The 16,421-nt window shown below is 41.7% G+C and overlaps 2 protein-coding genes across 5 annotated transcripts; one reads left to right on the plus strand and one right to left on the minus strand.

The window, feature by feature from the left end:
• The first annotated feature begins 3,598 nt into the window (after positions 1–3,598).
• LOC101769446 (protein MEI2-like 3) lies at positions 3,599–10,853 on the plus strand. 4 transcript variants are annotated; one of them, XM_004960885.4, is made up of 15 exons: positions 3,599–3,929; positions 5,057–5,273; positions 5,372–5,417; positions 6,073–6,396; positions 6,527–6,921; positions 7,025–7,183; positions 7,335–7,451; positions 7,532–7,683; positions 8,246–8,325; positions 8,418–8,798; positions 8,942–9,536; positions 9,634–9,718; positions 9,806–9,874; positions 10,004–10,183; positions 10,313–10,853. In XM_004960885.4, exons 2-15 carry the CDS (start codon positions 5,166–5,168, stop codon positions 10,415–10,417), a joined length of 2,796 nt encoding a protein of 931 aa, XP_004960942.1. In that variant the 5' UTR covers positions 3,599–3,929; positions 5,057–5,165; the 3' UTR covers positions 10,418–10,853. The 4 variants fall into 4 exon arrangements, with proteins under 4 accessions (XP_004960942.1, XP_004960941.1, XP_004960944.1 ...); XM_004960884.4 differs by having other exon boundaries at positions 5,060–5,273; XM_004960887.4 differs by having other exon boundaries at positions 5,060–5,273; positions 6,121–6,396.
• A 380-nt stretch (positions 10,854–11,233) lies between these two features.
• On the minus strand, positions 11,234–16,415 carry LOC101762281 (E3 ubiquitin-protein ligase ORTHRUS 2). The gene is made up of 9 exons (XM_014804805.2): positions 16,400–16,415; positions 13,974–14,506; positions 13,756–13,881; positions 13,140–13,239; positions 12,944–13,008; positions 12,732–12,834; positions 12,516–12,654; positions 12,207–12,421; positions 11,234–12,114 (listed from the first exon to the last, which is right to left on the minus strand). Exons 2-9 carry the CDS (start codon positions 14,405–14,407, stop codon positions 11,539–11,541), a joined length of 1,758 nt encoding a protein of 585 aa, XP_014660291.1. The 5' UTR covers positions 14,408–14,506; positions 16,400–16,415; the 3' UTR covers positions 11,234–11,538.
• Between the last annotated feature and the right edge of the window lie 6 nt (positions 16,416–16,421).

Consider the following 16,421-nt stretch of genomic DNA (forward strand, 5'->3'; position numbering starts at 1 on the left):
GGCAAATGACTTGATCATTAGTTTAAAATCTACGGGGATGCCTGTTGGTTTTGGATCAAATGAACTTGTCAAACAATTTATTCAAATCTCCGTAGAATTCTGGAAAGAAGATCATTATGGTCAAATACCTTACAAATTAAGAAATGATCATCATGAAGATGAATGCCTAACACTACAAAGCGCGCACAATATTTTGTGTTGGGATAGCAGATACTAGTTGACTATATAATAGTCTTATCCTGAAAAAATAGGAGAAAAGAATGAATGTCGACAATATAACCTCTATTATTGCAAATGTTTCTCTAAGAGAATATGGATCCATTAGCAAAGTCCATGACCTAGTTGCATGAATCACTCATATTGGTCAATGAAAAGAATGCAATTGAGGTCGAATCATGAAGAAAGAATTTGAATCTGAAAGTTGAAATTGGATGAATCATTATGAAATAATGATATGGTGAAAGATAATGGTTCATAAGTCTTTCAAAAGACTAGTAAACTCCCATTATGTATGAATGAATATTCCGCTACTTATCTGGCATATGGAAAGAATGAATTAAATATATATTATGCAGTTAATAGACGGATTCGAAAATCCATGAGAAATGATCCTTGAAGGACTCATCATTCCTCGAAGGAAAAAAAATCACAATAAATAGAATTAAATCTCATATCAAGTTGTAAATCTTTAAGGTTGATAATATTACTTAATGAATATTAATAGTCTCTAGAAGAACAAATCCTCGAAGGAAATAAAGTCATAAAAGTGACTTATTATGAATTACACGTTCCAAATAAAAGAGTTCATAGAAGAGCTCAAGTTAAAAGGATCATATACATCACTTCTCTCTTACATGAGAGAATTTCTCACAGAAGAGATACTATTCTCGAAGAATTAGAAAATCCTTGAAGGATATAGTCAATGAATGACTTATTAGTCAATGAACACCAATAGTCCCGAAGATATGAATGAAAATTCATTCTGACCCATGTAATTGAATTAAGAATGCGGTGAGGAACTGTATGATCCTGAATGTACCATAAGTGCATATCAACTAGCTAGCTTTGATAGCAAGTATCCTCACATACGATAGAAGATATATTGGTGATTGGCAAGTTAAATTATCCCCTTAAACACCATTGAAGACTGATTATTTGTAGTGGAATAAACCAATCCCTGAAGATCTACTGAATAGATCATTGGTTATAACTTTGAATCCACTAAGATAGAGTTGCCATTATTTTAAATTCAAATAGTAAAGTTTGAAATATAATATCTAGAAGATATTCAAATTGCAACTCATTATCCCTATATTCCTCTGAAAGGATAAATTTTATTTTGTGTTGCACATTTAAATTTAAATAAGTGGTTACTAATGCTTGAAGCATTGCTCCTAATATAATCTAGAAGAATTACAAATTAAGTCTTTGAAGGACTAAGTATTGTAAATGCGACTATGGCATTTTGAACATTGAAGTTCAAAAGATGTCGTTACGAGGGGGAGCATATCTTTAATCATATTTGGATATGAAGTTTTCTAAGTTGTACCTAGAAGGAATCAATTTGATGATTAATTATTGAATTATTACTTAGATCATGCAAATCTTTATTGCAAGAATCATGAAGTTCATGCATAAATCTTGGAGATTGATTACTATTCACGAAGAATAGCAAATATAGAATACTATATAACCAAGAAGGTTTAATGTTGTGCTCCTTTTCCTTTTGTGAGTTTTTACTTGAAGGTTTCTCACATAATATTTTTGATGAGGCAACATGTGCAATACATATGTGGTTGATATGTACTCTTTTCTCAAGAACCGTTTTTCCCACTGGGTTTTCAGATGGAGTTTTTAATGAGGCATATGCGGTAATAGTCCAAGAGGGAGTGTTGTAAAACACCAGGACTCTAGAATCCTAGAAGGAAAGGAAGACTAAAAATCCTAGTTATGGTCCGGTTGCTTATGGGTTCTTATCAAAATTCTAGGCATAGTTTGGAGTATATATACGTGGGAGATCTTCATTGTAAATCATCGATATTCAAAGATATTCAAAGAATAAAGAATAGTCCTTTGTGCTCGTCGTGAGAGACGTGAGATGGGGAAGATTCGGGTCTTGTTTAGTCCCCCCTTCCCCCAACTTTGGCACTATGCAAAAGAAGATTCATCATCACATCAAACTTGCGGTACATGCATGGAGTACTAAATATAGACGAAATCAAAAACTAATTGCACAGTTTTGTTGTACTTTGCGAGACGAATCTTTTGAGCCTAATTAGTCAATGTTTGGATAATAATTCACAAATACAATCGAAATGCTACAGTTACGCATTTATGGCAAAATGCAAATTCTGCCACTCCCAATTTGAAAACTAAACAACGCCTCAAGTTTTACAACAAAAAAAAGGGCTGGAGGAATGCCTGTCCTTGTGTACTTCAGTACTTGTGCCTGTGCCCTGACCTGAGAACGCTCCACGAGACCGAGACCGAGACTGAGACCGAGACCGTGACGACCAATGCGACCAAGACTTCTCGAGCAAGAAAACAAACTCGATCTTCCTTCACCTTTATTTCATCAAAGTTGCAGTTTCTTTGCCCGCAAAAGGTAAGGCAGTGCTTGGTGTTGATTCATTCGCCTTCACTGGCGATTCTCTCGTTAGGTTCCTTGAAAAAATATTATTTTATATTAATTATTAGTTTAATTGGTTTACTGCTAAAATTTTGGCATGTCAATATTTTTTTTCACTATTTGGTTTGTCACTAAAATTTGCCAACATCTCCAATTTATCTTATCAAAATATTATTGGCAAGTTTTTTCCTCAACTTTTAGCTTGTTAAAATTTTGATAACAAACCAATCAGACTCTACCTGTGCTCGTAAACAATTTGGATCATTAGTTTTCGCTCGGGTCGCGTGGACTAAAAAGGAAAAGAATGCGCGCGGTTGCTTGTTTTCGCAAGCCTAGTCTGTGATGTGGCGAAGCGGGATGAGAGAGAGATCTGCTTGCCTGTTTCCATCCTAGCTTGCTTAACTTGTGGAGTAGAGTAATCCGACCGGATTAGCGGCGAGAGGAGGAAGGGTCAAGGGATATATGTGCCTGCGCCCTGCGGGCCCACGTATATATGTTGTTTCTTGTAGTATGTTTTTGATACTATACTATACTACCTTGTTAAATCGTATAGTTTTATTATAGTTCCAACCGTGGGACAGCGACAGGAACGATTGCTTCCTCGCGCAAGATAACAAGAAGATGGATGGATCATGAAAATGTCAGCTCTGCACAAAGAAAATCCTGAGTGAACAAAGCAAAAGGAAACAAGAGGGATGGCGGCAGCAGCAGCAGCCAGCAGGAATCTGCATCTGCTTCATGAGTGAGCGCGTTGGATGTTCTTGTTCCCTTCAATTTGGATGATCCAAATGACTTGATTACGATGGTAAGAGTGCGCTCGTGGCCGTGTCTAGCGATGTTTCAGTCACGAGTAGTAATGCGATGCGGTGCGAGGAGAGAGGGGAGAGAGAGAGCAGCAGCCAGCAGGAGCCGTTTCCTTTCATCACTCTGCTCATCTCAGCTCCCGCCTCGTGTTCCTCGAGCGACCACAGAGAGAGGGAGAGAGAGAGGAGGGAGGAGACAAGTCACTCCTCTCTTCCTTCCTCGCTTGTTCTCGTCTTCCTTCCTCACAGCTCTGTTCTCTCTCTCCATCATTATTGTTCCCCACCCAACATCGCACAACTCCCCTTGTTTTGTTTCTCTCTCCCTCCCTCTCTCTCTCTCATCAGTCAAATCAAAGCCAAGGACAGAGACTGAGAGAGAGGAAGAAAGGGAAAGAAAACAAAATAAAAGAAACGAAAGGGCTCGTCTCCTCCTTGGACCCCGGCCGGCGAGCCACCTCAGTGCCTCACCGCCGTCGGCCCAAGCAAAGCAAGCACAGGTATGGCAATGGCATCTACGTACAGTCTCCTACCACCTGCGCCTGTCCATTCCGAATCGAAACGGGTGATTCAGCAGTGCTCTCATCCCATTCCGTGCTTTGCCGTGCATGCGATGCTACTCCACTAGCAACGGAGTAGCAGAGCCGTTTGCCCCGCCGCGTTGCGTGCGGCGGCAGGGCGCTGCTAGTGCTCTGCCTCTCCCTCTCGCCGCGGCCCGCCCGGCTCCAAGATTTCGCTTGCTTGCAGTGCGGGAGAAACAAAAAAGAAAAGAAAAACAAGGCGGCCGGCTGGCCGGCCGGGGGAAGGGGGCAAACGCAAATCTGCTGGGATGGGATGGGAATGCTTGCTTTCGCAGGAAACCTCCTCCCTGCCGATTTGCTTGCGGGGAGGATTTGGGGGGTATGGTGGTGGGGTTTTGGAATCGCGTAGGCGTGCTGCGTAGCCTATCCTCCGATATCCCCTCCTCTGCATTGCGTTCGTGATTCATTCTCCACGCCTCCAATCCACCGCTGCCTTACGCCCAGGGAGAAGCAACCCCTCCACATAATCCCGCATGCAGAGTTCTTCCCGCCTGTCCTGCCTGTCATATAATCCAGAGGAGCCCAAACCTAAACCCGACCGTAGAACAGAGCAGAGGCTCCTCGCCTCTATTTTAGTTTGATTTGAGGCGCACAGACAGCCGGGGAAGCAACAGTACAAGGTCGGTTAGTTTTCTTTTTCTTTTTCCTTTCCTTCTCTCTGCCCCTCCCTTGTTCCTCGTTTCTGCTTCTGGTTGCTGCCCCCCTACCCTGTTTTTGCAAATCCAATCCCCATTTCTTCTTTTCCAATTCTGGGGGGCAATCCTTTTTCCTTTTCCTTTCTCCCCTGCTAGCTAGCTTCATCTTGTGCTACTATCAGCAGCTTGCTATGTTTAGGAAGCAACTTCTTTCTCACCTGGGTACCTGAACTTTTTCTCCGCATTCCCGTGCCTTTTTGTTCCCATCGCGTTAATAAAAATTAGGATTACTAGTAGTTTGCTTCAGAAGGGAGTGGGAGCCCACGATCGCGCAGGATACGAATTCCGTCCACGTTTCCTGCTAACTATGCCTTTCTCTTTCCTTCATCTTATCCTTCGATATTTCTTAAGCAGGAGGCATTAATGAGAGGGGCCATAACCTCCAGGGCTTGAGTTGAGGTCAACAAACTGCAGTACACAAGCAAAGGAAAGCCAGTTGAGGCACAAAGTTTCTGCACCTATGGTGATAGCATCTGGAGCTGTCGACGGGAGGCACCTGTCGCCCTTTGCTACGCTGCCAGAGTCATCATCTTCGTCGTTCTTCTCAGAGGATCTCGTCCCTGCTGAGGTTAGCCATGAAAACCTTTCTTCTCCTCTTTTTCCATCCTGATAATGCAATGTCTCTAGCGCTGCATCTACGTGATTTCATTTCCATGTTTCATGCAGAGGCAGGTCGGATTTTGGAAATCAGAGTCAATGGTCGACCACAAAGGTGCGGATCAAGCTTCATTTTTAAATTTATTTCATGATTCTTGCTTCTTGCATGATTGAAATCGTCGGTTAGGCGCTATATTTTTTTTAATTCCTCATACACCCTTACAAAACGTATGGTCCTTTCTATACTAGCTGTTGGCAGTTAGCAGAGTTATTGGACCTTCAATAAAATCTCCTAAAATGATACATACCTAACTTGCCTTGTCCAACTCATGCTCCAGAGAACAGCTCATGAACTCATGCTTCATGTTTATGGACCAGGGGGGATATTCCGCCTGTCCTGCTGGTTCTCCTGCCTGATTCTTGCCTATTCATTCAAATCTTTAACTAACTGACTAAAACCAGAAAGTTAGGCTGCTGGCCTGCTGCATGAGTTTAGAAGTTAGCTAATTCATCAGCATCCTTTTTTTTTTGTAAGCATTTTGGACGCAACTTGGGCAGGGAATGTGCCCAAGCTTTTCTTACACTGGAATGTTTATAGATTTTTTGCTCAAGACAGTTAGGTAGGAATTGGTTGGAGGGTTCAGTAAGCACAGTTAGCGATTAAATGCCTTGATCGACATGTCATCCAACTCATGTGTCGAAGGCTTAACATTGTAGATTGAACTGCTCTTCAGGAACTGAGTGTATTCGTTCATGTCCATTAATGTCAGGGAGCAAGTCAGCTTTCGCTTCTCCACTTGACAAGGTCCATCCCACAGGTGCAAATCCTGCAGGTGGTCTGGAACATCCACGAGGGCAAGCCTTCAAGGGCCAACTGGACATGCTTAGCCTCAGTAAGTTGATGGGGCAAGAAGAAAATACTTCAAGCCTATCATCAATATCTTGGGGAGATATACTTGGTAGCTCCAGATCCAGTCTTGGCTCGTCTACAAGAGGGACAGCTTTTGTTGAACCAAGTAGTGCTGATCAACTCGTGCATGATTATGGAAACTACCCTTCATCCAGCTCCTTATCCGAAGTGTTCAGTATGAAATGTGAGTTCCTTTTGCACTTTCAAAAAATTAAGTTGTGTTACTTGAGCTTGGGGAGATGGTACCATCATTTTGTTGGTTCCTTTATTGACCTTGCCAATGTTTTGTTCCCCATGCCTTAATGCTTCTGCAGCAAGAATGATGGCAAGTGGTTTTCCTGGGCAATCTGTTGACGCAATTAACTCCGGTTGCGAGGGAGATGAACCTCTAGGGTCCATGAAAGAAATGGAAGCTCAAACCATTGGAGACCTCCTTCCTGATGATGATGATTTGATATCCGGAATCACTGATGGCTTCGAATGCACTGGCTTGTCTAATCAGGATGATGCCGATGAAGATATATTCTACACTGGAGGAGGTATGGAGCTAGAGAATGATGATTTGAGCAATGGTGGCAAAATTCACGAAGGTTCCTTCAAGAGTCAACTTTCTGGGAAGCACTCTATCAATGAACACCCTTCCAGAACTCTTATTGTAAAAAATATTAACCCAAGCATTGAGGATGCTGAGCTAAGGGTTCAGTTTCAGGTTTAATCTCTTTCATCATTCTCTCTTGATATTTCATTTCACTTTAGTACATACTGTCCTTCCAGACTCACATATGTAATATGTCTTCCATCTGGACGACCAGCAATATGGGGAGATACAGACACTTCATACGTCCTGCAAGAACCATGGATTTGTTACAGTATCTTACTATGACATAAGAGCTGCACAGAATGCAATGAGAGCACTCCATAACAAACCCTTGGGGCTGATGAACCTTGATGTTCAATTTTCCATTCCTAAGGTAAACTCAGCAGTTTTATTGAAGTGGAATGCTTCATATCCTGTATGATAATACAGTTAAAAATCTTCTTCAATCCGACTAAGACTTGAGCAGCTTAATGCTGCAAGTTTATACAATGTACTGATGATGTCTCTTTGTGATACTTCACTAGGAAAATGGTCAAAACAAAGATCCCAACAACGGAAGGCTGGTTGTATCTATCATTGACTCGTCCATCTCCAACCATGATCTTCTCCAAATATTTAGTGTTTATGGTGATGTCAAGGAGGTAATACCATTTGTGAACTTAACTTTAAGAAATCCGAGGTCCAATATATTCTGACCATCATTTTCCTTTTTGGGCTTTAGATTCGCAAGGCTCCTACAAGCTGCAATAAGAAATTTGTACAATTCTATGATGTCAGAGCAGCAGAGGTAGCAGTGAATAACCTTAACAAGGGTGATATGTCATGCTCAAAAATCAAAGTTGAGCATAGCTGTTCTGGAGTTGCAGGATTATGGTAATTGGCTTGGCTGACATTTCCTCACTATTTCTGTTAGTATCTTGGGAATTGTACATTGTTGGCCCTTCATAAGGAGTTAAGGACTGATTATGTTGTCAGAAATGCACTGTATATCATTGTCTTCTTCATTACATGGTTAGCTGGGAGTAATATGCTAGGAAACTGTCCAAGATGCTGCAAGTAGTAATCTTTTGGTACTAGGAAAATATAAAATGTTGCAAATGATCATAGATGTAGGGCATGTATTATAGTACTCACCATTTTCCACAGTTTCACTTTTTGCCTTTGTTGTGCTGATGTAATCATTTGACAGTTCTTCCATCCATGGTAATCGGAAATCAACTTGCACAAATCATTCTAACTTTTAGGATTTGCATGAGAACCAAACAAATGCTACGCAGCTATTACTTTTATCATATCTAATGAATGGATGACTGTACAATTGCGTCTGAATTCTGAAATGCTATTCTCATGCTTTGTGCTTGGCAAGTTATACTATGTAGCCACCAAACCCTGTCAGTTTGTGTGGTGAATAACATATTTTCGCTGTGCTTAACAGCTTCACAGAGCAATGTTCTGGAGAATGGAAGCAGAATACTGTGACTCACCAACTTAAGAACTCTCCACCTGGGACTATTGGTATATAATATATGTTGTAGCTACTTTTAACATTATTTATCCCTTCTGTTCATAAATCTTGAGCCTACAATTCCTTTTAACATGTTAAACAGGAAGGACAGACCCTAAAAGTTGGGAGAACGGCAGCGTCCATGATTTATATTCTCCAGTTAGACCGCAGCTCCATGGCTTCTCTGTGAATAGTGCTCAGAAGTTGTCGTCGCCTATCAGAATTGGACCTACACGTCAGCACAATAATCAAGCTAACCTTTGTGAACCTAATGGGTCACTTGGTCATGGAAACTTTGGACGTGGACTGCAAGCCTTCCACCCACACTCACTGCCAGAATGTCATAATGGCATTTGCAATGGCTCCAAGTCCATGACATTAGGTACCAGGAATTCAGGCGTCAGGCTAACTGAAGGAGCGGATTATAATAACCATAAAGTGTGCTCCAGTGATCATCATGGTCATTCCTCTGATCAAAGTGAAGGTAAAATTTCTGTTCCTAACTACTTATAGTTTTTTCTTTGCAAACCTTTGTTCAATTGCTAAATTTGTTGATGTCTTAACCGATGTTATGCTTCCTAGAATTTTCATTTTATTCTGTTTCAAAGTTCATCAGTATTTTTTCAGCACTTGGAGTCACCGGAATTGGAAGTTGTCCCCTTCATGGACATCACCACACCTGGAATAACTCAAATGGTTTTCCTCAAAGCCCCTGTGCTCCAATGTTGTGGTCCAACTTTCATCAACCAATGCATATTCATGGTTACCCTGCTATGCCACCTCACATGCGGAACACTGGTGCTCATCCTATGGACCAGCATCACTTGGGTTCAGCTCCAAGCAATGTTGGTGGTTTTACAAATGCACATTCCTTCCATCCAGGATCTCTTGAAAATGTAGGGTTTCCTGGTAGCCCACAACTGTATCCATCAGATCTCTCTGTATTTGCACCTGCCAGAGGACATTACAGGGAGACCATGTTCTCCCCTGTAAATGCTGGGTTTCCATCACTTCAGCAAATGTTTCATGCAACCAACGGAAGGAGTCCAATGATGCGTGTTTCTGCTTCATATGATGCCACTAATGATCGGATCAGGAGCCGCAGGCATGATGGAAATGCTGCCCAGTCCGAAAACAAGAAGCAATTTGATCTTGACCTTGACCACATCGCAAATGGTGAAGACTCACGCACTACACTGATGATCAAAAACATTCCTAACAAGTATGTTTACACCTTGTGCCAATTTTTTGTTCCATATTACCTGTATCACGTTGGCCTTCTTTCATCCTGGACTTACTACCCTTGACGCTATCAACAGGTACAACTGTAAGCTACTTTTAGCTGTCATTGACGAGAATCACCGTGGAACATATGATTTCATCTATCTTCCAATTGATTTTAAGGTCTGTTATTATTTCTCCCAAGTATAAAGGTTGGAACTTGCAGTAAGATTCTTAGGTGCTGACTCTTGCACTGTTTGCCTTCCTCAGAACAAGTGTAATGTGGGCTATGCTTTCATCAATATGACTGATCCACAGCACATAATTCCATTTTACAAGGTATATGGCTATGTGTTCATGCCTTACTAGATAACTCAATAGTAATAGGAAGTATTTACAGTCTAACTCACCTTTTTGGATTGAACATACGTTGGGAGGAAGTAATTGGAGCTTGATAATTTTGTGCAGACATTCAATGGCAAGAAATGGGAAAAGTTCAATAGTGAGAAAGTGGCATCACTTGCATACGCCAGGATCCAGGGAAGGAATGCTTTGATTGCCCATTTTCAGAATTCTAGCCTGATGAATGAAGAAAAATGGTGTCGTCCTATGCTTTTCCACAAAGACGGTCCACATGCAGGAGATCAGGTACGTTTAATGTTGCTGTTGTTGTCATCACTGTGAGCCTCTAGATTACAAGTAAAGAAAACCATACTGAATCCATGGATCAGTCCTACATTAAGCTCAACAATCCTAAACTTTACGTATTCTGTTCAGGAGCCTTTCCCTGTGGGGAACAATGTCCGGACTCGGTCTGGGAGAAACAGACCAATCGCCAGTTCAGACACTAAAGAGGGAAGTCCATCGACCTCGCCTAACTAAGAAAACCGTAGCAAGAGAGCCCAGTTTCAAGTTGGCTCTCAACTGAGGATAAGCAATGTTGCTCACTAACTGGAGGCTGAAGAACCTGTAATAAATTCCCTGTCTTGCTTTCTTTCTCTTTCTTTTTGTCCTCATCAACAAGGCTGTGACTTGTGAGTTCGACGATTAGCAAGAACTCTGCTCTGCATGAGCCTGCTGGAGATTCACCCTAAAGTATGTCTCAGTTTTGCCTTATCATCGAGCAACCTATATGCCGAGGGCTACAGGCACGGAGAAGAGCAAGTAGGTGAAGAGCAGAAATGGTAGAGGTGCTGTGTTTCCGGCAGTCAAGGCGGGTGAAAATGAATTTGTACAGTAGGATTCATCAAGATTGTGAAATACTATCGATTTGAATTGTTTGTTTCATGCTTCGTTTTGCCGTGCTGGCTTCCTTGCATTCATTTCATTTGTGCGTGCTTACGGTCAGTACAGACTTGTGTTTTGGCACACCTTTCTACTGTTCCTGTTCCTGAATGTTGCTGTTACTTCATGTATCGACGGCAATCCCACAGATAGGAGCATAATAATAACACGAAAACTTTCCCTGGATCCAAATGTGTCAACAAAATGTAGAACGTTTGAAGTTGGGGGAGGAAAAACTTCCAACTTCGGAACGTATTGCGATATCAAGGTCCAAAGCAGACTCAGGGACCTCTAGTTTTGCATGACTGGAAAATGCGATGCGCATGCTCAGGGAGCATTCATCAGCACTTGCAGCGAACGAGCGGTCGGACGCGGCACTCAAACGCGAGCGCAACATAGACATACGCTTAAACAGGAATTGTACGTCCAATGGAGCTGGTAACTTAAATGGTTTAAGCATCTCAGATAAACAACCATCCAGATTCCAGGAGGCGCGATCTGGGAATCCCCGAGGTGGGCTATCAGTTCGCCCAAGCCAAACCAAAAGAAACAGATGCAGCACTGCACACAATCCAGTTTCCCACAGGCGCAGCAATCACCCCAACCAAAAGAAAGCAAACTTCCCAGACTACATACAACCTCCCCAAAAAACGGAGCCTGTTTTCAATGTCAACCGGCTCCAGGCCACCAGCATCCGCACTCCCCTGCTTCCATCACCATCAGCAACCAGCATCAGCTCTGGCACGGCTTCTGGTCCTCCTTGCCGGACTATCATCAGCTTCACTAGCATTCGCACTGCTCCGAGTCACCCTGCGACCACTGCTCACAACAGGACTACCATTGCCTTCGTTATCCACATCACCACTCTTCCTGGTCCGTTTCACTGGAGTGCAAGTAACCTCTTCCACAGCAGCAACGTTCTTCACTCTTTTAGCAGGAGCACCATCTGTGACAGTCTCAGCATCACACTTGCGCTTCTTTGTCTCAGCTTTCTCTTCAACTACCACATCCACCACTCCGGTCACACCCACCTTGGTCTTCTTATCATCTTTTCCTTCCTCCTTGATTTCAACCACAATTTTCACAGAACCATCAGCGTTAGCATCAGCATCAGCACTGTCTTGCTCATCCTCGTTCATGCTGCCATCATCCTCTTCCTTCGCCAAGGCATCATCATTTGCCTCCGACTCACCATCACCACATTCCTCAGCATCATCTGAAGCCACCTTGGTGTCACCTTCTTCAACAGCCTTGCGTTGCAAAGACTGAATCAGGTCCATCATTTCTCGGTTGATCTGAAACAAAAACATCACAAAGTACAGCATGTGACTAACTCTACAATCTGTGCACCATATATGCCTCTCAACAAACTTATACTTCACCGCACCTGGGGATTCTCTAGGAAGTCACAGATGTCAGTTGGGCAGGAAGGGCACTTCTTCACAATCTTCTGAGCCCTTAGAGTCCGACCACCACGGCTTCTTTCCCTCATGGAGGCCTGGCTATCATATGCCCCGAGCAAACAAGTCTTGCAAAAGTTGTGAGCACATGGAGTTGTAAGGGGTTCTTTAATCACAGCCCGGCAGATAGAACAACCAAACTCTGCAGGACCACAGAACATAAACTAATTCTGAGACAATTCCTTCAAAACATCATAAGAATCACCTCAAAATAGGTCAAACAGAAGGGCACAAACCTTTCAGTAGCCTCTCAGCCACAGACATATGAGCACGCTTTGTTGCTCTCCGGATTTGCTTGTCAGTCTCAGGATCCCCAGAGAGAACAGGCTTCCTGCTGATTGGAGGAGGCACCACCCATTTCCAGCCTTCTTTCTCCTATCATGATGAAAATATGAAATATAAGCTGTTCATAACACAGTACAGTAACATTGGAAGAAAAGACAGGTACATACAACATAGTCCCATGAAGGGCGCCCTTTCCTCTCCGTTATATCAGTTGCACCTTGCAGCTCTTTTATCTTCGGCAATGGCCTTGGACGGTCACCATGATCATCACTTAAAAGCCAAAGCACAAGATGTCAGCAGGAACAATGCCCCTTTTCCCCTTTTCCTAAAGATCAGGAACTATAGTCTAGTAGCCACAAGGCACAGTATTTTGTCAAACCTGGTCCATGGAGCGGGTTCATTGTCACAGCGTACAAAGAGATACCTGCAGACCTTGAACTTACCCTATGGCAAAAAGACAGAAGAGTATTCAATACATTTTCATATATTTATTCAATTTGTCAGCTCATAGAAAGCTGCATGGTATGAAAGCATGGAGCTACATCTGCACTCTGCATACAGGAGAATAAAATTACCTGAATGCCAATCTTCCTCCAACATTTCTCAATTCTGTAAACTCCATCATACCTCACACCAGATTCAGGAGCATATGAGGAACGCTTCTCTTTGTGCGACCTATTTAAGAGAATGTAGCGAGACAAAAGTTCAAAGATCGTAGGATACAAAGTAATGTAGAATGTGAAAATAGCCAATCTCAGTATTTAACAATTCAGTAAAGTAAGAAATGGACATAGGAAAGACAACACAGGGAACATCATTGACATTACTCCCTCATTCTCTTTTGATAGGACTATTTGCAAAACTAAATTTTTCTCTTTTGATAGTCCTATTTGAGTTGCCATCTCGGGTTTAACACAAATGACTGTCTGATTCCCGTGCAGAGTAACTCCTCTAGAAAAATAATTGGTGCATGTATATGATGACATCAATACCAAGGTGCATGTATACGATAACAAGGAGTACATAGTGACATGATTAATTAGATGATAAGCAAGGTTCATTCTCCTTGGTCATTGTGCCAAGGTGAAATAGGTCTATCAAAAGAGAATGGAGGGAGTATTGAGCAAGAGCAGGGCTGTACAATCATATCTCCATGTCAGAAAAAAAAAAGATTGGCAGAAGAAAGCATACCTCACAACCCTGACCGGGTAACCCTTCAAGCAACTAATGCGTAAAGCAGCATTCAGCTTCTCAAATTTCTGATCAGATGATTGCTCCTTGTTTGTCCGCTTGTTCCCACTTAGATCCCTTCCACCACTGCATTAGTAGATATAATTTTGCAGACATTTCAATAAGGAGAGCACATCTAGGATTAGTAATGAAAAAAGATAAGTGGTTAAATTAATAACCTTCCGGTGTAAAGAAACCACTCTCCGTGGTCTTCATCATCTTCATACCCTCCTGATAGAGCTACTGATTGAGCACCATGTGTAGACTGGCCAGCGATACCAGCTACATGAGGGAAATGGGCACCCCATTGCCTGCACTCAAGACGGTCTTCCCATGTTTCCCCAACTCGAACACCAATATTCCTTCGGGGGTCATTTTCCGCAAGAATGGGGCCAAAATGGTCAGGTGCAATGGTCACAAAGATCTGGCCACTAGAAGCGTTTGCTTTCCCAGCCTTCTTAGCCCTCTCAGTTGTAAATGCCTTGTCAGGCCTATCATCATTCCGTATATACTGATATGGAGCTGATGAGCCTCCCGAGTTAGCATTCTTTGAAATCTTAGCCATCCGGATAACTTCGACTAGTGCAGAGTTGATTCTTGGTTGCTCAGCCATTTTGGCTGGGATTTGTGCCCGACATTTACCGCACGTCCTTTTCCGATTCTGAATCCACTTCTGGAAGCATTTCAAGCAGAAGTTATGACCACAGGGTGTCTGCAGAAGGCAAAAGTGTATTGTCTATTAGAAATGGCACATGCAATAATTGAATAGATGGTAGATAAAAGTAGCAGGGATACTATGTTTTACAAAGTAAAACATACAAAGATTGTTTACAGCAAAGGGTTAAAAACTCTCAAACTGGAATGGTTAGTCATCAACGATAAATTACCAATTAGAGAACAATGAACAGGTTGCTGTTGACAAACAGCAAACAGGTTATGCATGTCTCGTGCTACCTGATAAGTTTGAGAGTAGGAAGCGCAATAAACACTTACCAGTGAATGAGCATACTAAATAAACAAATACCGTTCTAATGAAAGTTAGCAGACATGCACAAAGTTAGGAGACTGCCAGCCTATTTATTATGGAAACATACTCCCTCCGTTTTTGTTTGTAAGGCACACACACATATCAAGATTCAAACTTTACAATCTTTAACCAATAATTTAACTATCAAAATGTAAACTTTATATGGTTGGATTCGTAATCAAATATACTCTGCAATGATCATAAGTTTATAACCATTAACAATATAATATAAGATAAACGAATGGTCAAAGTGTAATTTGGAATACCATGCCATATAAACAAAAAAGGAGGGAGTAGCAAACAACACTGTCAAATAGTTAACTTTCCAAAAGACAAAAAGACAGCCTATTTACAGAAAGTCTGTAAACTCTGTGAGCAGCTAATGTTACCGATTTCATATGGGAAGTTAAAAAACAACATTCTTAAGCAGGTAATGTTTTTGAAAGATGGAGAGGCAGCCTACTTGTTATGGGAAGTTAACAAACAGCAGATAAACATAGGAAATGAAAAGATTCTACATTTAAGCAAACAACATTGGTTCGCTGTAACAGATTTAAGCAAACATGGGATTAATACCACTAGCAGTAGCTCCAGCTTGGAAAATATGTGCAGATAGAAGCAAGACAAGGTGATGGTAAAAACACTAGGAACAGATCCTCACATCTGAAATAAATGAATATTATACAAAAAAAATGTGGCATGATGCAGAAGTTACATCAGGATATGAACAGGCAGGATAGAATCGGAATGGAGAAGATCGAAGCACAAATGTAAAAGGAATGTGGAATATGATGCAGTTGATTGATACTCGTGGCATAATCTGGAACTATGCAGGTACATCCCAATGGGTGAAACATTTGCAAATGTCACTCTGGACAAAAGTTAATAGAAATTAGGAGAGTGCCAGCATATTTATGATGGGAAGTTAGCAAACAACATCCTCAAACAGCTAACTTTTTCAAAAAGACAAAGAGACACCATGTTCATTAAAGGAAATTAATAAACTTTGTGGGCAGCTAATGTTTCCAAAAGATGACAAATCTAGGCTATTTCATATCAGAAGTTAGCAAACAATATTGTCAAACGAATGGAGTTTTGTAGAGATCGAGCCAGCCTATTTATTATGGACGTGGGCAAACAATATCATTGAGCAGATGCTAGATTTAAGGAAACAATATTGGTTCTCCGCAACAGATTTAAGCAAACGTGGGATTAATGCCACTAACAGCAGTTCTAGCTTGGAAAACAAGGATACATGTGCAGAATAGAAGGAATAAGTGGAGATGGTAAAAACAGTAGGAAACATATCTTCACATCTGAAATAAATAAATAAATAAATACGAAAATAGATGGCATGAACATACAGAATGACATTTTAAATTGAACAGGCCGAATCAAATCAAAATGGGGAAGATCTAAGGCAAAAGTAAAAGTAATACGGAAGATGACTAGGTTGATCGACAATCCGGGCCTGTGATCTAGCAGACATAATGTGACATTCAGTCGCAAGATGCACTGGGCACTGGTACTAGAGATGAAGAGGCGTGGGTAGTGGAAATAATCGGAATGGGAACTCACCGTGACGGGGCGTTCAGGAAGC

This window comes from Setaria italica, chromosome III (assembly GCF_000263155.2).
Source record: "Setaria italica strain Yugu1 chromosome III, Setaria_italica_v2.0, whole genome shotgun sequence".
NCBI lineage: Eukaryota > Viridiplantae > Streptophyta > Magnoliopsida > Poales > Poaceae > Setaria > Setaria italica.

Excerpts from the sequence above, each read along its gene's own strand:
- LOC101769446 (XM_004960885.4), top strand. The coding sequence starts at position 5,166 with ATGGTGATAGCATCTGGAGCTGTCGACGGGAGGCACCTGTCGCCCTTT. Across the intron at positions 7,184-7,334 it reads TTCAATTTTCCATTCCTAAG|GAAAATGGTCAAAACAAAGA; the intron begins GTAAACTCAGCA and ends ATACTTCACTAG. Across the intron at positions 7,452-7,531 it reads TTTATGGTGATGTCAAGGAG|ATTCGCAAGGCTCCTACAAG; the intron begins GTAATACCATTT and ends TTTGGGCTTTAG.
- LOC101762281 (XM_014804805.2), bottom strand. The coding sequence starts at position 14,407 with ATGGCTGAGCAACCAAGAATCAACTCTGCACTAGTCGAAGTTATCCGG. Across the intron at positions 13,240-13,755 it reads TACCCGGTCAGGGTTGTGAG|GTCGCACAAAGAGAAGCGTT; the intron begins GTATGCTTTCTT and ends TCTCTTAAATAG. Across the intron at positions 12,655-12,731 it reads GCCCTTCATGGGACTATGTT|GAGAAAGAAGGCTGGAAATG; the intron begins GTATGTACCTGT and ends TCATCATGATAG.